At 45.4% G+C, this 23353-nt stretch overlaps 3 protein-coding genes and 1 pseudogene across 3 annotated transcripts; 2 read left to right on the top strand and 2 right to left on the bottom strand.

Moving 5' to 3' along the window:
• On the top strand, positions 1-2082 carry LOC120645852 (BTB/POZ and MATH domain-containing protein 2-like). Its single transcript, XM_039922579.1, has 3 exons — positions 1-158; positions 985-1227; positions 1617-2082. Exons 1-3 carry the CDS (start codon positions 1-3, stop codon positions 2080-2082), a joined length of 867 nt encoding a protein of 288 aa, XP_039778513.1.
• A 7406-nt stretch (positions 2083-9488) lies between these two features.
• Positions 9489-10362, top strand: LOC120645854 (annotated as a pseudogene).
• Positions 10363-18806: 8444 nt separating this feature from the next.
• Positions 18807-19811, bottom strand: LOC120645855 (the record flags this gene model as incomplete). Its single annotated transcript, XM_039922580.1, has 1 exon — positions 18807-19811. A coding segment is annotated over one exon (1005 nt), but the record flags the coding sequence as incomplete, so codon positions are not given.
• A 1012-nt stretch (positions 19812-20823) lies between these two features.
• Positions 20824-21987, bottom strand: LOC120645856 (the record flags this gene model as incomplete). Its single annotated transcript, XM_039922581.1, has 1 exon — positions 20824-21987. A coding segment is annotated over one exon (1164 nt), but the record flags the coding sequence as incomplete, so codon positions are not given.
• Between the last annotated feature and the right edge of the window lie 1366 nt (positions 21988-23353).

The following is a 23353-nucleotide window of genomic DNA, read 5'->3' on the forward strand; positions in this document are numbered from 1 at the left end:
ATGTTCGACGCCGGCCAGCAGCTAGCCGTGGGAGGCAGCAGCAGCGCGGCCGCCCCGGGGCACAGCGCGTCGACCATCGCCGTCGAGGAGGTGACCGGCTCGCACGTGCTCACCGTCGACGGGTACACCAGGACCAAAAAGGGGCTCGTCGCCGGCCAGTTCTTCCGCTCCGCCGCCTTCGCCGCCGCCGGCCACCGCTGGAGCATCTCGTACTACCCCGTCGGAACCAACGAGGACGACTCCCAGTACATCTCTCTGTTCCTGCACCTCGAGCCGGCCGACGCCCGGGAGGTCGCCGTCAAGGCATTTGTCTCGTGGAGCCTCCTCGACGCCACCGGCGAGACGGTGCCGTCCTACATCCACATGGCCTACACGGCGCAAACGATCGGTTCACCTTATCACCCATAGATTTCCGATAATTCCGATATTTCTATTTTACCGGTGAGCCCCGACAAAATTAGTTTATCATCTAAAAATATCATTGTTTTAAATTTAACACTCCATTTGACTAACCCACAAGCTTGTGCACATACTTTTTACCCACTATAATGAGTAAAAAGAGCATGTAACCATCTTTTGACCCTAATTCATTTATTTGCTTTTATTCCACCATCCAATCCTTCATATTCTAGTGAGAAGCGACGTAGTAGTAGACATGTCACCCTACCAGCTATTTCCTTTCATTTTTCTACGTTATTATGTATAGTTTTTTAGGCTATATGGTTTGAAAAAAATCTATGTTCATTTCTACACAAAATGAGAGTTTTTTCTCTAAATTTTGTCCGAAAAAATTTCTCTATCACCGATAGAATTCCGATATATCCGATATTTCCGTTTATCACCAACCTCCGATATTTTTAATTTATCGATAAGATAAACCCTCACCTGCTCGGCATCGTCTTCGTCGCCGGGGAAGGGCTGTCACAAGTTCATCAGTAGGTGGGAGCTGGAGCAGTCGCCCTACCTCCGCAACGACTCCTTCAGGGTCAGGTGCGACATCACCGTCCTCAAGGAGACCGCCAGGGACAACGCCGCTGCCGCAGCGGCGGCGGCGAGGTACGTCGCGGTGCCGCCGCCGGACATGGGCAGGGACCTCGACCGCCTCCTCTCGAGCGGGGAGGGGGCAGACGTGGCGTTCGAGGTGGGCGGCGAGACCGTCGCGGCGCACCGGAGCATCCTCGCCCAGTGGCGGAGCTACATGTCGACAAAAGAGGGCTATGCCCCCCTGTCCAAATGAAATTACATAGGTATATGCAAAATTGAAACATTGAAGGTCCATCTTGTGTGCATCAAATTATCCAGGCTGGCAGCCACGCAAGAAGTTGCAGACAGCACGCAACATCGGAGTGACGACCGCATCGTCGCTTACGCCTCATCGCCTCATCAGCCCCCTACCGCCCCTCCCCCTAGTCTGCGGTCTCCATCATCTGCTGCTCGCCCGCCTCCGCAGCGCGGCCGTGAGATGAATCGGACTCCAGTTGTCGCAATCCACCAATTCCAATCAATTTGTGGTTCGTCCAATCACTAGCGCCGCCTAGCGCCGCCTACCAAGAGCAGGCTTCTTCCTCCTCGGTTCTTAGTCAGGGAAAAATAGACCCCCTACCGTTCATTTCTAGCTCCGCCACTGTCCTCGCCGCCCGGTCGCTGGCCCTCCTGGCGGAGCTCTTCGCGCCAGCGCCAGGCGCCGCAGTCTGCGTGTGGGTTGAGGGCGTCGACGTGGAGGTGTTCTGGGCCGTGCTCCGCTTCGTGTACAAGGACACCCTCCCGGAGCTGGAGGAGGGCGGCGGCGAGGCGGCGGCCATGGCGCCGCGCCTGCTCGCCGCGGCGGACAGGTACGGCCTGGAGAGGCTGAAGCTGATCTGCAAGGACAGGCTCTGCGACGACGTCGACGCGAGCACCGTCGGGACGGCGCTGGAGCTGGCCGAGCGCCATGGCTGCCAGGGGCTCAAGAGGGCGTGCCTGGATTTTCTCATGGCCGGCAGCAACCTGAAGGCCGCCACTGCGACCGGGGACTTCGAGCACCTGAGCAACAGCTGCCCGTCCGTTCTCAAGGAGCTGCTTGACAAGGTCACCTCTCTCTGACATCGATCTTCGTGCAACTTTGAAGATTTAGGGATTGTCATTGTAATTGCCTGTGCATTTCAGTTTGGGCATTATATTCAGGAAAATGTAAATATACTCTTGAAAAAAGTTCAATAGACAATGGTAGTGAAACAAGCATAAATCATAGTTTAACACCCGAGGCATTTCTATTTTAGCAAAATTTCAGCTTATCCTGATTACTACTGGTGCGAAAAGATGGAGCCCCCCTTTTGGGACCTCAATCTTCATCTTCATGTGTACTCAAAGGTGTTGCAGGTGACTTCATTATTTCTGGCGATTTGAATTTTTCTATATTTATTTAAGGATCTGTCTCCACAACAATCGATTGAAATTTAGCTAACCATCAATCACCCATTGGATCGTCAAGCAATGCCTCTACCGAGCGCTTTTATTTTTGTGGTTTTGTGGACCTGTTAACTTTTCCCCTAATATTTATGATCCTGGTCTTTGTTCGATTGGAGGCCTGCTAAGGGGTTTGTTACCGGCCCATTACAGAACATTAGGCCCAGTTACCTGTTTCGTTTGTGATTTTCTCCTAACACTAAAAAAAGTTACATGTAAATTTTTTTTCTGGAACACAACAAATGAAAAGGTATATATTTTTTTGAAACATAACAAATAATTTTAAACCACAACAAAAAAGATTACACGCAACTTTTTTACGAACACAACAAATAAAAAAAATACATGTAAGTTTTTTGGAACACAACAGACAATATAATTACATGTAAACTTTTTGGAACACAATAAATAAAAAACATTACCTGATTTTTTGGAACACGATAGATGAAAATATCACTGTTGAATTTTGTGGCTTGCAACAAAACTTACAATTAAAATTTAATTACTACAGCTATCCAAACATTTAATGTATAAATTTGCGTATCCTCCACCTTCACTCGCAAGTATCAGAGGCTTGAGGCTTCCAAGGAGGGCCACAGATTAAGGGATTGCACCTTATAATGTGGTTGCTGGAGAGACCGAGCTTCTGCTGGGATTGGCCCAGTTTTGTGGTTGCAAACTGAAACACCAAATCTTATCTATTGCTTTATTCTAGCTTGTACATGAGAAAATAATCTAAATCATTGCAATGCTACTGGAAGCAAAAAAACAACATTACCAAATAGGGTTGCTCCAACAAAGTAATATACAAATATGCTTACAAGCGAAAGCTAGAGTCCAGAGTGGGAAAATTCACATCACTTCCGGTTGGAGGTGTAACTTGTTGGGAAAACACAGAGCTGCCTCTCCTATGATTCTATTAAAGTGAGTATTAGGCTGCACATAGTTGAACACTTGAACTCACTCTGATGACTAAGCTAATTAAAAGTTGATATATGTCAGTAATTATCACACTAGGAAGTACAGAAAGTATGGTCACACACCTTAATAGTTAATAATGATATAATTTTTAGGGCAAGCCAACTGCGAATGATACAATAAATTCCTACTGTGCACACCTTGGTTAACTGAACTTTTAGCTAACACAACTACATGACAAGAATACCGACATTTGTGCACTTGGTAGAAAAAATAAATGCAGATGGAGTGATGGACATACAGTTGAAAGTGGAGACCATATTGTGAGGTAAAACTGATATCTCAATAGCTGAAATCTACAAACCTGGGTATTGTTCGTGACACTCATCATCAGTACTGACAGCGGACCAATGCTGAATATCTCCTTTTCCTGTTTGACAAAGGCATTTGACCACACAATAACCAAATTATAGTTAATTGATACCCAAAATACAAGACACCACAAAACTAGGGAAAAGAAGAGCAGCCACTTGCTGCTTACATTGGTTTCCTCCCCCACAGCTCATCAAATAGAGCTGGCGATCTTAAATTGGGAAAAAAAGATTAGTAGCTTGGATGGAAGCCTCTAGGTAGCAATTAACACAATCTACTTGTTTGCTGGTTGTTAACAAGTAACCTTACACATATTATGCACTGAAATTTTGGGAGGCAATTGTGTTTTAAACAAAAAGAAGTCCAAGTATTAGAAAGTAGCATCATCACAACAAAATAGCAGATAAATATTCAAAAAGGAGATGCACATACCAACAAAAAAAGGATGCATATATGAACAGAGGCTACTACAAAAGACTGAATCAAAGCAAATTGATTATACCCCCGTCGATATAAAAATTTACAGCAAGCATGCACGAGATAAACCAAAAACACTCTCTGTAAGTATAACATGCTTATAAATTGTAATTGGGAATATAATTTAAAAAATACATTGCTTGCATGAACAAGGACCCCACACAGACTTGCAGTGGAGTGATTTTTTTTTATCTGCTTAGGGGGAGAAAAACAAAAGGAAGTATGGTTAGTAACATCATACGCACCATTACTAAAAAAATTGACGAGAAAAAAACTATAACCCTTCTGGCCTCCGCACCACAAAGAAACATGAAAGTAGAAGTGTGGGAGAATAGAATTGGTGTAATGGATGGATTGTATTGGTGAGCCTCATGGGCGGATTATATAGGAGTACATTGCTTAGGGGGCAAGAAGCCTCCCTTAGAGATAAGGCAAGTCGGGACACACAATCCTAATCTACCATATCTGGAGATATCCCAATATACTCTAACAAGAAGCACGAGGTAAAGGGGCCACATACAGTACACAGAAGATAAAAGGGGTACATTCATTATCTTTAGAGATTATAGAAATAAAAAAAATAACACCATGAAATATCGAGATCTAGATACTTATAATTTTTTATGCACAAATTGTCATTAACAAAAAAACTAGCATACATCAATATTCACCACTGAAAATATACTGCTTAACTGATAAGCAAACCAAGGGTTCATTAGGATGTTGCCAATCTCATCAAGAAGAAAAAATGACATTATCACAAACACGAAACCTATATATAGCTTCTTCAACTGCAAGAGTTCCTGCCTCGAATCTTAACACTATAATTATGTTGGTTCACTTATTAATAATGATGGAAAACATGTACATGAAAAATTATAATGTTACAGACTATATGAAGGATGCAACACTTGTATAGGGAACTACTCATTCCTTTGTAATACAATATGTTACAAACTATATCATGGTCCCAGGAACTACATCACTATACCTAATATATTAAAAAGAAGGACCATGTTATTATCATTTTAATGTTTTAGAGTTTTATACTATATCGCTTGTAACAAAAAAAGGAACTACACATTTCATAGTAACAAAACTGGTTAGTTGCACTTAATTGTAAAATCATTAAAAAATATCACATTAAAATTCAGGAAGCCCACACTTTTAGCCTGCACAAAATCCCATACTTCAGATTTGTGGTTTGTATATATCTGAAGTATATACATGTTTTGTTACTTAAAAGCTTAAAGGATGCATATATTACTATGAAAAGTTGCAGTGCGAAATCATAGTTAAAAATAAAAAATTAGATATTCAAACTACAAGGTGAACTAATAATCAAATATATCCCTATAAACACTTAATATCCAAGCAACTAATAATCAAAGTTATTGAGATTATTTTGCCACCAATCGAAATGCTTAACTCATCATGTACGGTCTGAGGGGGGGGGGCAATTGGGGTGGACTTGCTCTTCAAAAACAATGTCCTAGTTGCTTACTTGCTTAACATGACTTGTATGAACAGTACAAATTCTTAACATGATAAACACATAAATGAAAATTGTTGTTGGCCACTAGGCTAAAAGCAAGCAGAAATGCAATCTCCCTCTGACCCTACCTAACACAGTAATGCACACTTTATGAGGGCTTTGAGAACAAGGGGTTGTAAATCACACATACACACAATCACACAATGAAAACTCATTGTGCCACAGTATTTTTTAAATATAGTATATCTGGTCATTGCTATTGACTACAGTTCACATTTCTGGGAAAACAGCAGGTGGATAGGGATGATTGTTCCTAGACTCATAGCAAGTAAGGAAGATACATCATACATTTCAGATTTCAGTAGCTCTATACTGAAAGTTCCAGCAGCTACATCTATATCGAGCGAGTATAATATCAACAAAAGAACAGAGAAAAAAAATGAGAGGCGAAAACAGTTACCATAGCTGCAAAATATTGGCCATCTGAAAGTACAAAAACTGTCATATAAGATACATGTGTGTAATCTCAATGTCTTCTTGAAACATCAGTTCGAGAGCTAGCCTCTTTGGAGAATATGTAAATTTCATACCTAGTCATTAATCCACTGTAGAGTGTATATCAGCAATCAGACAATCACACACCAACACCATGGTATTGCGGGTGCAAAAACAAAAAGCAAGTGCCCAGAAGACCGTCGAAAACAAAGAGCTTATGAGAACCTAAAATATATAAAATAATAATTGAGTTGCCAACTACAATAATAGTGCTAAAAATAATTCAAGATGCAAGGGAAGGCAATGATATCGACATGATCTTAACAATTTTAGCATATATCAGCATGCAGCCCAATGTTTGAAAAGATATAACTAATGTTTACAAAAAAAAGGATGGTCGTACATGTGGGGTGAAGAAAGTACTCATATTAAAAATGAAATAACGATGGAGATATAATCATAGAAAAATATAATGGTAATAATTATTCAAAAAAGCTATGTTAATTGAATAAAACTTACACCACTCTGGCTCCAAAAATTGCACAACTTATACTTTAATGATGCATGGTGTGATTGAGTAACACCACTTAATAAAAATCATGTGTTTAAAATCCCAGATAAGTAGGTCAAATACATGATGTTTAACATCATGTGTTTAAAATAAACCAAACACATGATATTGCAATTATGAAAAGAGCTATAATTGGAACACACAAGTGGTAGTGATGCAAACTACAGAGAGGCACAAACAGAAAGAATAGAGAGATTATGAAAATGGTAGGTTAAATCTGGGGGAAAGGAGAGCCAGACTTGGACAGATGATCCTCTCAAAGAAAAAAAAATTCAATAGGCATTGGATCGAAGTATAACATGAAACATATCATGTTAGTTTGCTGTCCGACAACCTGTCTTTCTCCTTGATATGGAGCTCACTTCACACATAAATCAAATTAATCTTTCAAGTTTTGACATTATAATTTGAAAGAAAATATTCAGGGACCAATCAGTCTATATTGTCACCTACACATCTTACACTATGCACAAGGCACTTTACACAAAAAGAAAAGGTGTAAGAAAAGATTCCAAAATGAGTTGGAAGAACTCTTATGCAAAAATTAATTGACACACAATTGCAGTAGCCTAACTTCACTACAAATGGAACATAATCAGAAACCCAGCTCCCTCATATGCCTCTCAAAAAATCAGGTCAGTTATGCAAAATACTAAAAAAACTGAGCCCAGGTCTAACTAAATTGGAAATAAAAAAGTAAATGACACAAATGAATGGGCTCCGCTTAAAGTGGTGATAATGTTGCTGTCATTTATCAAGGTCGCCGGAGAACAAACTTGGCATCTGTATCTATTTAAGTATAGAGAAGGGTTAGCAAATTGTTAGCGAAATGGAGAGCTCTCTCATCTCTTCTCTATCTGTGCACTTATCAGACATGCTCTTAGCACACAACAAAAGAGGTATACTCATTTCTGACTCTATCCAATGAACCACCTCAAAAATCTTGCTATGTATAGATTCTTACTGCTAATTCACAAAACACAAAAATATAAGTTTCACTGATATTAGGGCGTCAAGACAAGTTAGCATTGTTTTTTTTTTGAAATTTCAAGGAACTCAACAAGGAAAATGGGATAGGATTGCCATGAACAACTAGTGACCGACTGTGGGTAGTAGTGAGGAAGTGGTGGCAAGGGGAAGCAAGCCTCGAAGGCTACTAAATTTCAACCATCGAAGATTTGGCACATGCCTGCCCATACCTCCTGGATTCTGCACATATACACACATGTAACGCCAAATCAATAATCTACCGAACAAACAAGTCCCAAGCCAAGAATCCACAGTGAAAACACAACCCTAATCAATCTCAAGCATGAACGAGATCAAGTTTCGCATCACAAATCCACAGCACAACCATGCGCCAATTGACTCCACCTTTCCCCTTCATCCACAGGTCGAATCAATTTCGCAGCACGAATCCACATAAAACCAAAGAGAACCACAAAGAGAGCAACAAGAGAGAACAGAGGGGGGGGGGGACCTGCACCATCGCCGTGCACCTCCGCTGGTGTTGCTGCGCCGCGGGATAGCTCCGGGCGGGAACCCGGTTCACCATCTCCCCCTGTTGCCACTCGGCACTCGCATCTCACGGGAGGGAGACAAAAGAGAGAGTGAATAGGAAGGAGGGGGGGGGGGCAAGCGAAGCGCAATGCGCACCCGTTATCACCCAAATGGGTACACCGAAACAGACAAACGCAGCGCGTGAATCAAGCAGAGCCGCCGATCTCAAAACCGACGCACCAGAACATCGATTGACGGATAAACAAAAGGCAACGTATCTAGTGCAAACCAAGGACCTTGTGCAAACCCGTGCAAACCTACTAAATAAATTTTCAAAAAATTCTGAAAAAAATCATGAATGTGCTTCTCAGATTACATCATCTATATATAAAATTTCATAGTCAAATTCGTCTTACTCTAGAAGTTACAAAAAAGACAAATTTGAGATGCATTTGAACCATTATTGTTGTCAGAAAATTTGTCTTTTTTGTAACTTTTAGAGTAAGATGAATTTGACCATAAAATTTTGTATATAGATGAGGTAAGATGAGAAGCACATTCAAGATTTTTTTCAGAATTTTTTGAAACTTTTTTTAGTAGGTTTGCACGGGTTTGCACAAGATCCTTGGTTTGCACCAGATACGTTCCCTAAACAAAATATCAACTGATTGACACCGAGTAAATCTGTTTATTTAAAGTTCTGTTGATCGAGTTTCCACTGTTTGCGTTTCAAGGGGGAAAAAATGAGTTTCTAGTGTTTGCGTTTTCGCATAAAGAGTGGACTGGAATAAAGCATGCCACGAACTCCTGATCTGAGACGAAAAAAAAAAGACTTGTCGATCGTGTCCGGTTCCATCTCCGGATGTGACCCTGCATAAAGACTTGTTTGCTCATTGTTTCGTCCTCCAACCACGCACATGGTGTCGTCGTCGTCCTCTTCCACGCCTGCCGCCGGCGGCGGCGCACGGGAGACTACCACGACGACGTCGGAGGTCAACGTCAAGGAAGTGTCCGGGTCGCACGTGCTCACCATCAACGGGTACTCCCGGGCCAAGGGGATCCCCATCAACGGCTGCATCAGCTCCTCCTAGCTTCACCTTCGCAGGGCACAGCTGGTCCATCAAGTACCTCCCCAACGGCGGCTCCGGACTCACCGCCGCCACCGCCGCCGCCTCCGAATGGGTCTCCGTCTACCTAGCCTGCACTCACGACGTCATGGCGCGGTTCGCGATCTGCTTCCTCGACGAGGCCGGGAAGGCGATTTGCAGCATGTCCACCGGCGAGTTCAGACACATTTCGCCGGAACAAAAGGGCGGAGAGAAGGTTTCCCAAGGTTCACCAGGAAGGATGGGCTGGAGCGTCGGGGCTACGTCAGGAACGACCGTCTAAGGATCAGGTGCGACATCACCGTTCTCCAGGTGATCATCCAGCACCACGACGACGAGGATGCCGCCGACGCCGCCGCCATGGCGAAGAAGCTCGTGGACGTGCCGCCGCCGGACCTGCTCCGGGGTCTTGGCCATCTCCTCTCGACCGGGGACGGGGCCGACGTCGTGTTCGAGGTCGGTGGGGAGGCGTTCAGCGCGCACCGGTGCATCCTCGCCGCCCGGTCGCCGGTCTTCAGGGCGGAGCTGCTCGGCCCCATGGCGGAGAGCGCCGCCTCGGCTCGCGTGGGGATCGACGACATGGAAGCGAGGGTGTTCAAGGAATCAAGGCCCTGCTCGGCTTCGTCTACACCGACGAGTTCCCCGTCGACGCCGACGACGAGGGGGAAGCCATGGCCATGGCGCAGCATTTGCTCGTCGCGGCGGACCGGTACGGGTTGGAGAGGCTGAAGCTCATCTGCGAAGACAAGCTCTGCGGCTACATTGACACGAGCACTGCTGGTACGATATTGGCACTGGCCGAGCAGCATGGCTGTCACGGGCTTAAGAATGCATGCTCGGATTTCCTCATGACCGGCAACAATCTGACAGCCGCCATAGTGACCGGTGGCTTTGAGCATTTGATGAACAGCTGCTCCTCGGTTCTACAAGAGTTGCTCGTCAAGCTCACTGTGACGTCTTCATCTGAAAGGACCAACATTTAGGACTTCATCAGAGTATTGCAATTGGTTGTCAAATGTAACTATATATATATATATATATATATATATATATATATATATATATATATATATATATATATATATATATATAATTTAGTCTAGTTTAAAGATTGGGTAACATTGTTCTATTGTCACAATGACATTATTTTTATATTAATCTGTGTATCATTCTAAAAAACTGCGTAGTCAGTGATAAAATAAAACTTGCATTTTTAAATTTTTTTGACTTAATAAAGTATGAACCTTTAAATTAAAGTTCGATAAAATAAACCTTGCATTTTTAAATTTTTTTGACTTAATAAAGTATGAACCTTTAAATTAAAGTTCAGAACCAGGGCGATTTAATTCTACTTAACAAAATTTTTTAATACTACTGTGGTGTCAAAACTGAACATCATCTTCTCTCTCAGAACTATTGCTTTCTTCTTCGTTCCTAAACTGTGTTAATTGGTTCATCCAAGGTCCGAAACATGCCATGCGAGCTTCCGATGCTGATGTGGTATGCCACATAGTGCCACGTTGGTATATATTGTTCCCCTTTGCTCCTCTCCCTCACCAATCTCTCTTCATCTCTCTCACAGATTGTGGGAGCCGCAGCCGTCTCTAGCGGGAGCCATGCTCCCGAGGAGCAGGCACCGCGGACTCGTTGGCCACCGGGGAGGTCCGCGCTCTACGTCCCGGCGGCGTCCATCACCCACACGCCGTGCCACCCTCGCTGTCGTTCGGACCTCTTGCAGATGAGGGGCGGCGCGCCTAGGGGGCAAGGGGAGGCAGCGCTAGGCCGCCCGAGGGAACCTGCGCGGTCGCCACCATGGCGGGAGCCGACGCCCAAGCTGCAGCCAAGTGATCTTAAAACCACACCTATTTAGTTTTAGGAGTCTTCTATGGAGAGAGGGATCTTGCGATAAGAATCAGTCGAGAGCCCCCGAGCTTATCCCTTTTATCGGGAAAAAACAAGCCGTTCATCATCCTCGTCCCCCGCTTCACACCCCGTCCTACCTTACATCAACCTCCCCCTTGCCAGCGTTGCCTTCGATGCCGGCGAGGATCTCTCTCTCTCTCTCTCACCCAGTGACGGACCCAGAACTTGAACCTAAAGTATGCCTAGCATAGAGATTTGAAGCAGGACTGCAAAGCAGTAGTATGGGAGCTATCTATTAGCCGTTGATATCTAACTAGTAAACAAAAGAATGCCAAAAATCTAGGTAGTCCTAGGACTATTCAAAAACTGCCTGGGTCCGCCACTGCTCTCACCTGAGGTAAGTGTCCCCGCCCAGCAGCCAGCCCGGCCCCTATCTCGCTGGCGTCGCCTCTGATGCAGCCAAGGAATGAAAATAAAGCTATATTAGCAAATGTATGAAAAAATAACGATATTGAGTTTCTTCTGCAATAGAAGTATATAGGACCAAGGATGTGTAGGGAAACAGGTAGGCTACGCTAGCACCACTACCGCATATACCCAAGACGCTTGCGAGTAGAAGATCATAGATCGTTACCACTAGACGCGCAGCGCAGCGGAAGAAGTCGCGCGTCGATGTAGAGGAAGTAGTCGATCACGTCCCACGAACCGAGCTCCTCGTACTTGATCCCAGCAGCCGATCAGCGCAGCAGTCGCAGCAGCGCCTCCACGGAGTCCACACGTACGGGGATGAAACGCCGGGCGTCGGTGTGCTAGCACCGCACGCACGGCAAGGGCGGCGGCCGAGAGAGAGGGAGGGGCGGCGGCTAGGGAGGTGGCGCAGCTCAGGGTTTCGCCCCCCTAGCCCCTCCCTCGTATATATAGGGCGTACTAATGGGCTTCTATCTCATAGGCCCATTAGTAACCCTAATCCCTCTTGGATCAATATCCTTTTGGGCCTTTAAACCGTATTGTGATGATGGGCTCTTGGACATATCACCAACAATCTCCCACTTGCACTAGAGACAATCATACATGCAAACTTTCCAACATTCCAAACCCCTTAAGTGTGTGACCCGTTAGGTTCATGTGTAGGTGGTCGTGATCGGAAATCATTTCCGAATCACAAGTCAATAGTGGCACCTAGTAGGGCATAGTGACTCACAAATACACATAAAGATCATATCGGCCGAACCTTAGATATACTCATACACTGATCCCTTTGCCACACGATACTAGTCAAGCTCAAAGCGAGATGCGTGCCACCTTTGTGATAGCTCGACCATTCTCTCGATCTAATAGTGGATTCCATTCATAACTAACCTTTAGTCATCATGATTAACTCTTTAATCACTTTGGCATGGCCATGCACTTTCAAATCCAACTATCTCGAGGGGCCCAGAGATATCTCTCCAGTTATCTAGGAGGGGCAAATTCCATCTTGATCCGCTCACATCCCATTCCATGTTTCATGACACACCTGTAAGCTACTTTTGTAACTACCCAGTCATGGAGTAGCATTTAGCAGCCCCAAGATGCACCACTACACACAGTGAGAAACAATGGCGATCTCAGGTCTAAGGATCTAGTAGGTATAACACTCAAGAACAACTGATGGCACATGCAAAATAACAATCCCAACATTGTCTTGGAGTGGGTCAATCCAACACCATGTTCACCAACATGTGTCCACATCATTAATCCGATATCTCCATATCCATGATCCGTGAAACATGATCATCAATTAATGCATGTGCTAGTCTCAACGTCGTTGTTGTCCCACACAACGACATAAACTAGGGATAATTTAGAATCATATCATTGTCAACAAAGAGTTTCACGAACAAGTCACTTACTTGATAATCAATGTAAAAAATAATCATCCATGGAACAAATAACAATTATTTATCATTACATAAACATACTCATGACACAAAATCTCCCATGCACACTAGAATCACTGATGTAAGTATCTAATACCCATAGATCTCATGTGTGCCTCATGCTTTGGTTGTGGGAGAGGCTTTGTCAGCGGATCAGCAACGTTTGAATCCGTGTTCACCTTGCAAACCTTCACATCACCTCTCTCAACAAAGTTACGGATGAGGTGATACTTCCGCAGTATATGTCTGGACTTTTTAGTTGTTCTAGGCTCCTTTGCTAGTGCAACGGCGCCACTATTATCACAATAGAGGTCCACTGGACTGGACGCACTAGGAACAACACCCAAGTCAGAAACAAACTTTCTGATCCAAACAGCTTCTTTTGCAGCTTCGGAAGCTGCAATATACTCGGCCTCTGTCGTCGAATCTGCCACCGTATCTTGCTTGGAACTTTTCCAGCTCATTGCCCCACCATTGAGGCAGAAAACAAAACCGGATTGCGATTTGGAGTCATCTTTGTCTGTTTGAAAACTAGCATCGGTGTAATCCTTTACAAGGAGCTCATCTTCGCCTCCAAATATTAGGAACATATCCTTAGTTCTTCTCAAGTACTTAAGGATACTCTTTACAATTGTCCAATGAGCTTCACCGAAATCTGACTGATACCTGCTCGTAACACTTAGAGCAAAGGAAACATCTGGGCACGTGCAAAGCATAGCATATATGATCGACCCTATGGCTGAAGCATAAGGAATCGTACTCATCCTCTTTTGCTCATCAGGTGTCGTAGCACACTGACTCTTGCTTAGAGTAATGCCATGTGACATTGGCAAGAAACCTTTCTTGGAATCTTGCATATTGAACCGATTCAATATCTTGTCAATGTACGTGTCTTGGCTCAATCCAATTAACCTTTTTGATCTATCTCTATAGATCCTAATACCCAGAATATAAGCCGCCTCTCCTAAATCCTTCATCGAAAAACTCTTTTTCAATGAGGTTTTAACGGCTTCAAGCATTGGAATATCATTTCCGATCAGTAATATGTCATCCACATATAGGACCAGAAACACAAGTGCGCTCCCACTAGCCTTTTTGTAAACACAAGGCTCATCTTCATTCTTGATGAAGCCAAACCCTTTGACTACTTCATCAAAACGAATATTCCAACTCCGAGATGCTTGCTTCAATCCATAGATGGACCTCTGAAGCTTACATATTTTCCCAGCATTTTTAGGATCGATAAAACCTTCAGACAGTGTCATATACACATCCTCACTTATATTTCCATTAAGGAAAGCGGTTTTGACATCCATTTGCCATATCTCATAGTCGTAATATGCGGCAATTGCTAGGAGAATTCGAACAGACTTTAGCATTACGACGGGCGAAAAGGTTTCCTCATAGTCAACACCTTGAATTTGTCGGAAATCTTTCGCCACCAATCGTGCCTTATAGATGTGAACATTTCCATCCATGTCTAATTTTTTCTTAAAAATCCACTTACAGTCGACAGGTCTCACACTGTCAATTTGATCGACCAAGTTCCAAACTTGATTATCATGCATGGATTTTAACTCGGATTTCATGGCTTCAAGCCATTTGTCGGAGTCGGGTCCCATCATTGCTTCTTTGTAGGTCAAGGGCTCATCATTTTCCATCAATAATACGTGGCGCTCCTCCGTAATCAGGAGGTTGAACTTGTCAGTAGCACGACGTGCCCTTATAGACCTTCGTGGGGCTGGTGCCTCAACTACGGGTTGTGCAACATCTTGCACATCCCGTGGATCTTCAGTGGGTGCTGAAACAGTTTCGGGTGTTTCCTGAATTTCTTCAAGTTGCACCTTGCTCCCACTAAATCCTTTTGAGAGAAACTCCTTTTCTAAGAAAACACCATTGCGAGCGACAAACACTTTGCCTTCCGCCTTATTGTAAAAATAATATCCTTTGGTTTCCCTAGGATACCCCACAAAGAAGCATTTGTCTGACTTTGGAGTGAGCTTATCAAACGTTTGACATAAGCCTCACACCCCCAAACTTTGAGAAAAGATAATCCGGGACGCTTCCCAGTCCATATCTCATATGGTGTTTTCTCAACAGACTTATTTGAAACCCTATTCAGTGTGAACGCAGCAGTTTCAAGAGCATAACCCCAAAATGACAATGGAAGATCAGCTTGGCTCATCATGGACCTAACCATGTCCAACAAGGTTCGGTTCCTCCATTCGGATACCCCATTCCATTGAGGCGTTCCGGGCGGAGTTAGCTGCGGAATAATTCCACATTGCTTCAAATGATCACCAAATTCAAGGCTCAAATATTCTCCTCCACGATCAGATCGCAGAAATTTAATTGTCTTGCCTAATTGATTTTTTACTTCATTCTGAAATTCTTTGAACTTTTCAAACGATTCAGACTTGTGCCTCATTAAGTAGATATAGCCATATCTACTAAAGTCATCAGTGAAAGTAATAAAGTACTGAAAACCACTTCTGGCTATTGAGCTCATTGGTCCACATACATCGGTATGTACAAGTCCCAACAAGTCACTCGCTCTCTCACTCTGACCAGTGAAAGGCGCTTTGGTCATCTTTCCAAGCAAACAAGACTCACATGTGTCAAATGATTCAAAATCAAATGAGCTTAACAATCCATCTTTATGGAGTTGTTCAATGCGCTTCTCATTTATATGACCTAAGCGACAATGCCAAATAAAAGTGGGATTCAAATCATTTGGTCTAAGCCTCTTAGTATTAATGTTACAGACAGATTTATCCTCAAGATCAAGAACATATAATCCATTCACCAATGGACAATGAGCATAAAAAATACCATTGCAAAAAATAGAACAACGTTTGTTCTCTATTACAATCTTAAAATCACCAACTTCTTCCAAACATGAAGAAGAAATAATGTTCTTGCTCAAAACAGGAATGCAATAACAATTATTTAATTCCAAAACTAATCCGGAGGGTAGAGACAAGTGGTAGGTGCCGACCGCCAACACCGCAACCTTTGCGCCATTGCCGACACGAACGTCCAACTCGCCTCTTGCAAATCTTCTAGTCTCACTTAGACCCTGCAATGATTTGCAAGTGTGAATCATCGATCCAGTATCAAATACCCATGATTCACTATAAGATAATGCAATATTTATTTCTATAACATTTATACCTGAAGTGGAAGTCTCACTTCCCTTCTTCTTCTTTTCTTCCAAGTACTTCTTGCAATTCCTAGACCAATGTCCCTTTTCATGACAGTGGAAGCATTCATCTTCAGAAGTAGGGCCAGATTTGGCCTTAGGTGCTGGCTTTAGCTTAGAGCCCGAGGACTCACCACCGGAACTCTTTTCCTTGCCTTTACCTTTGGGATTAGGAGGCGTCCAACGCTTCCTCTTTTTGTTCCCCTTCTGAATCATCATCACATGATTGGGATTCTTTTTAATGCTCTCCTCTGCTGTCTTTAGCATCCCATGCAACTCACTCAATGTTTTATCCAAGCCATTCATCTGAAAGTTCATGATAAAAGGCTCATAGCTCACCGGGAGCGACTGGAGAATAACATCAGTAGCCAAGTCTGGGTGAAGTTCAGAACCAAGTCTGTCCAAAGTCTCAATGTAACCAATCATTTTGATCACATGAGGACTGACTGGGCTACCTTCTTGCAGCTTGCACGCAAACAAGGACTTTGAGATATTGAACCTCTCAGTCCTGGCTTGGTTCTGAAACATCCCACGCAGCCCCTCGATCATGGTATGAGCATCCGCATGCTCATACTGCTTCTGCAGATCAGGGGACATGGTGGCGAGCATCAGACAGCTGACATCAAGTGAGCCATTGCAGTGCTTCTCATAAGCTCTGCGATCAGCAGCAGTTGCATTGTCAGGGAGATCATCAGGATATGGCTGCTCAAGAACATACTCCTTTTTCTCTTGCCTGAGAACAATTCTCAGGTTGCGGTACCAATCAATAAAGTTTGTTCCATTAAACTTTTATTTCTCAAGAACAGAACACAAATTGAAAGCGGAATTGTTACTGGCAGACATGATCTACAACATTAAAGTAAAGCAAGATTTCAGCACTAAGTTTATGTAAAAGACTTTCATTAACTGATTTAACAAAAGACAACCTACTATATCAAAGTCATCTTCCCTCTAATGACATATAGTGGTTCAAGATCCATAATCACTAAAATTCTAGTGAGCTTTAGCATCACGGCTAGAAAAGCAGTGATACAGGTAAGTAACAAATTACTAATCACATCTCTATGCGACTCTTGTTTGTTGGGTGGCATCCAATGCCCCGGCCCCAACCCTATGCCTTAAAGCCCAAAACTGTTTTGATAGCTTTGCTGAATAAACCAATACTATGCTTGTGAATGTCCGACATCCACCCTATACAAAAAGTGATAGCTGAGGGTACTCTACTTTGGTAAACCTCATCAGAGTGATCGCATCTATGGAATCCCTATGAAAATCTCATCAGAGTGATCGCATCACCTCAAATCCGAGCCATTCATAATGCCTCAATTTTCACTAGGTCAATCACATTGACCGTGCAAACTTTGCACTTGAGAAGACTGCATCTACACATGACCTCGATCTGTTGGTTCAATCTGCTGACTATGCACACAGTTAGTCCCGATGGTGATTCCAGCCGGTAGGGACATGTCGTATGCATAACAGAGAAAGAACACAAACTAATCTTTTGTCACATGCCGCGCAATCAACTCGCTCCAGTTTTAACCCCTTATGACCAATTGATCTAATCAAACCGTGCAAAAGTAATAGATCCAATCTACTACAACAACATATCACCTATATGCAAAAGATCCAGACCAAAAACTACGCAAGATGGCTCTGGTACCACTGTAGGGAAACAGGTAGGCTACGCTAGCACCACTACCGCATATACCCAAGACGCTTGCGAGTAGAAGATCATAGATCGTTACCACTAGACGCACATCGCAGCGGAAGAAGTCGCGCGTCGATGTAGAGGAAGTAGTCGATCACGTCCCACGAACCGAGCTCCTCGTACTTGACCCCAGCAGCCGATCAGCGCAGTAGTCGCAGCAGCGCCTCCACGGAGTCCACACGTACGGGGATGAAACGCCGGGCGTCGGTGTGCTAGCACCGCACGCACGGCAAGGGCGGCGGCCGAGAGAGAGGGAGGGGCGGCGGCTAGGGAGGTGGCGCAGCTCAGGGTTTCGCCCCCCTAGCCCCTCCCTCGTATATATAGGGCGTACTAATGGGTTTCTATCTCATAGGCCCATTAGTAACCCTAATCCCTCTTGGATCAATATCCTTTTGGGCCTTTAAACCGTATTGTGATGATGGGCTCTTGGGCATATCACCAACAGGATGTACACCTAGGAAGGAAAATAAAGCTATTCCAGCAACCATGTATGAAAAAAATAATGATACTGAGTTTCTTCTTCTACAATAGGATATATATAGGATCAAGGCTGAGGGATGACCTGCAGCCTAATAAAAATAAAAACTCCTGAAAGGATGACAGGTATTGAGATATCTTCTTTCCGTCCTTTCAAAATGCCTCGTGAATTGCATCGAGTCAGGTTGAAGCATGAACAAAGTGGAGTCTACGCATATGAAGATTACACCATCATCCTCATCATATCCCACTATATCACATCTCCTGCTCGCCCGGGGCCATCTCTCGTGATCCTGATTCCTGAAGCCCAAAGACATCTCTCAGGTCAACTGTCTTGGAAAGCAGCCATGTAGCAACATTGTGACGGTTGACATCTCTATGCCACACCTGCAGCTGCAAGGTTCGCCAAGACAGTGACGCGAGGCCGACACCGCCATGGACTGTCTTGATGATTTGGTGGTAGTCGGCATGGTTTACTGGAGGTCCCTCCATCACAGTTAAGCTCTGCCTATCCAAATCAAACTCAAGCAGGCCGTCGGGCTCAGCCATGTCATCGCCCATCTCCTCATCCAGGCTGCAAGTGAAAAATTTGCAGTAAAGTGCATTGGCGATAAGGGTGGTGCCGGGATAAATCAAGTCTACACCTCTACATGGACGATCATGGTAGATGGTATCTCCCCAAATGCCAGTCTCCGATGAGTAGACGCAGGCCATGGGGAGGCGATCGTTCGTGGATGTGGACAGCGCGACCACCTTAAAGCGGCTCGAGTGGCAGGCGCCGTGCTCGCCGCCGGGAGCGCACAGCACCGTCCCGTTGAAGAGCAACAGGTTGGCAAACTCCGGCGGGGCGGGCGGCAGCCGGACGTGGCCTCCAGTGACAGGATCCCAGACCAAGACGGTGAAGCCGCCCGAAGTGTCGAAGAAGGCGACGCGGCCGTGGCAGCAGGCGAGCAGTTCCATCCGGCGGCACGCGCCGGCGAGGTCGGGTCCCAGGGAGAAGCGCCGGGGAGGGACGCGGTCCGGGGGTTCCAGGACGGGGTGGAACAGGAGATGGTTCTCGGAGCCCAAGGGGATGTAGCGGTGCTCGAAGAAGCCGAGGAGGGGCGGCCGCTGGTGGTGGTTGCGGAAGCGGCGGAGGAACCGCGGGTCGGAGACGAGGCGCCGCCAGCGCTTGCACACGAGGGACGCGCGGGGGAGCGTGGAGGGGTTCGGCGGCACGCGGAGGAGGATCTCGCGGAGGAGGTCGTCGTCGTCGAGCGGCGAGCTGCTGCGGCGGCGGCGGCGGCCGGCCGCCTGGTCGTCGCTCATGCTGGGCGGATTGGGGTGCGAGCTTTTTATGTGGCGCCTCGTGTCCTCTGGCCGATGAAAATCAACATTGCATTGGTGATTCGGATCCGGATATATAGGAGGACGTGAGGATGAACGTTTCGTTTTCGTTTAGGGTTCAGTCCTCCCCTGCATGCAATCTGAATGGAGCCGTAGGGAGTAGGGACTGATGGGCTTTGATCATCTGTCGATATATCGAGCTCAAGAAATATCTAACTGATTTTCTTTTACCGCACCACCAAAAAAGTCCTATGCTATGCGTAAAATCCACCAAAAACTTCTATACTCTTTACATCTCGAAAAGAAAGTCGTTTTGTACAAGGTTTGGTTCAAACATTGAGAATATAAATTATGAATAATTTTTAAGTTGTTGAGTTTCAAAATACAAAAACTCTATGAGTAGATTTGTTTTGAAAAATACTATCATGAAAATTGAAAATATAATACACCACTTTGTGATAAATATTTTTATAAAATTAAGAAGACAAAGTTAAGTTTTGGAGACTGTGTCGCTGTCCAAAATAAATTTATTTTCGAGTATATATGGAGGGAGTACGTTTCATATAAATTTTGTGTTTGGCGCTGGAGCGTAAGGGAAACTAAGGGAGGAAGAAGACGCTCGTGATGGACAAGTAGAGGAAAACGTGAGAGGGTAGCTATTCAAGAACCAGCCCCTAAGTTCGAGTTGGTGTTGAACACATAGGAAGCAAAACAATGCTATTCAAGAACCATATATGAAAAAAAATCAAATAGGATGATGTCTATCTACTAAAAAATTGGAATAACTAATAATAACTAAAATTGAGTAGCTATTGAACACCTAGGAAGGAAAATAAAGCTATTCCAGCAACCATGTATGAAAAAAAAACAATGATACTGAGTTTCTTCTTCTACAATAGGAGGATATTTAGGAGCAAGGCTGAGGGAGGATGACCTGCAGCATAGTCTAATAAAAGTAAAAACTCCTGAAAGGATGACAGGTAGTAAGATATGTTTCCATCCTTTGCCTCGTGAATTGCATCGAGTCACGTTGAAGCATGATCAAAGTGGAGTCTACGCATACGAAGATCACACCATCATCCTCATCATATCCCACTATATCACACCTCCTGCTTTCCCGTGGCCATCTCTCATGCTCCTGAAGCCCAAAGACACTTCTCATGTCAACTGTCTTGGAAAGCAGCCATGTAGCAACATTGTGAGAGTTGACATCCCTATGCCACACCTGCAGCTGTAAGGTTCCGAAAGGCCGCGCCGCGACGCCGACGCCGCCATGGACTGTCCTGATGATTTGGCAGTAGTTGGCACGGCTCACTGGAGGTCCCTCCATCACAGTTAAGCTCTGCCTATCCAAATCAAACTCAAGTAGGCCGTCGGGCTCAGCCATGTCATCATCGTCCTTCTCCTCCTCCAGTCCCCAAGTAGAAATTTTGCAGTAAATGGCGTGGGCGATAAGGGTGGTGCCGCCGGGCTCAATGAAGTCAACAGCTCTACATGGACGATCATGGTGAACGATGTCTCCCCAAATGCCAGTCTCCGATGAGTAGACGCAGGCCGTGGGGCGGCGATCTTTCGTGGACACCGCAACCACCTTGAAGGGGCTCGAGTGGCAGGTGCCGTGCACGTGGCCCTGCTCGCCGGCGGCGGCGCAGAGCACCGTCCAGTTGAAGACGACCACGTTGGCGAACTCCGGCGGGACGGGCGGCAGCCGGGCGTGGCCTCCGGTGACCGGATCCCAGACCAAGACGGTGGAGCCGGCCATGAGCGACGTCTCGAGGAAGGCGACGCGGCCGTGGCGGCAGCCGAGCAGTTCGATCCGCCGGCCCGCCGGGCCGGAGAGGGGGAAGCGCCGGGGAGGGACGCGGTCCGGGGGTTCCAGGACGGGGTGGAACACGATGTGGCTCCCGCGGGGGCCCTGCTCGGAGTTGGAGACCAAGGGGTCGAGGCGCTCGAAGAAGCCGAGGAGGGGCGGCCGCCGGTGGTGGTCGCGGAAGCGGCGGAGGAACCGCGGGTCGGAGACGAGGCGCCGCCAGCGCTTGCACACGAGGGACGCGCGGGGGAGCGACGAGGGGTTCGGCGGCACGCGGAGGAGGTCGTCGTCGTCGAGCGGCGAGCTGCTGCGGCCGCCGGCCGCCTGCTGCTCGTCGCTCATGCTGGGTGGATTAATTGGGGAGTCGAAGGAAGTCGCTCATGCTCGTCTCGACGCTCTTGCGTGCTTTATGAAAAAAAATCAACATTGCATTGGTGAATCTGAATCTGATTCGTGTATCGGATCGGAGGACGCGAGGATGAACGTTTCGTTTTCGTTTAGGGTTCAGTCTCCCCCTGCAATCTGAACGCAGCCGTAGGGCCCGACGATGGCTTTGATCATCTGACAAGTAGTTGCCCATCCATCGGCAAGGTCACTCAAGCGATACAGGAAACTGTTTTTTTTTATAAGTTTTTACCACACCACCAAAAAAAGTCTTATACGTAGTAGATGGTCCACCAAAAATTTCTCCTACATGTTTCATCTGAATTTTGTATTTGGCGCTGGAGAATGAAGAAATAATTTCGGTTAACAGTTACAAAAATTTTCAAATTTGACTGCACATGATTATTATATATAGCTAGATATTTAATAAGCAGGTAACGCTCACATAAATTCCATCTCCACAGGTGTGACAAGTTATATATAGCAGACTCATCAAAGTAGTAAAAAGCTGCCGACTTCAGCTGCTCTTAATTTGGTTCTAATCTTACCACTACTAAATTAAATCTTCTCTTACATCATATATACTAGTACGGTTACAGCATTAGAACGCCCCTAATTCATTGACTGCCAAAGAAACGCAACTTCATCAATACAAAGCCAAACTATGATCGTCCAATTTAAGCAATGTACATAAACATCCATACCTGGCCGGCCCATCAATGTACAAATAACACTCCATCCATCCTACAGCTGCAGGGTACATACAGGTCATCAGCCAGATCCATTGATCGAGAGATACAGCCACACAGGCTAATCTCCCAACCATGGCTCGCAAGGTGATCGCCCCTGCAGCTGCATCTGCCGTCCTAATACTGTCGTTCCTTCTGCTATCGGGTAACAACAAATGTATTGACCTTGCTCTTCGTCATCTTCCACTCTCCTGCTTGTGATCGACGCCTCTTATCTGTTAAGCATGCATGTAGGCGTAGAGGCTGGTTTGCAAACAGGCGGCTGCAAGTTCTACCCCAGCAGGCTCTCCATCTGCGACCTGTGCAAACCTCGGTGCCAAGACGAGGGCAACGACAGCGGGTTCTGCGACGCCAGGAAGAACTGCATCTGCGTAGACTGCTCGAAACATGGTAACGGCCCCAGCCGGTCGCTGCGGCCTGCGCTAGAGCCCAAAGGGTCCATGAGCATGATGAACATGGATAGAGTAGCCAGTTGATGCATATGCATCAACATAAAAGGATTTTTGGTTCGCAGTTTGGCTTTGTATACCAGA

Source organism: Panicum virgatum, chromosome 8K (genome assembly GCF_016808335.1).
Source record: "Panicum virgatum strain AP13 chromosome 8K, P.virgatum_v5, whole genome shotgun sequence".
NCBI lineage: Eukaryota > Viridiplantae > Streptophyta > Magnoliopsida > Poales > Poaceae > Panicum > Panicum virgatum.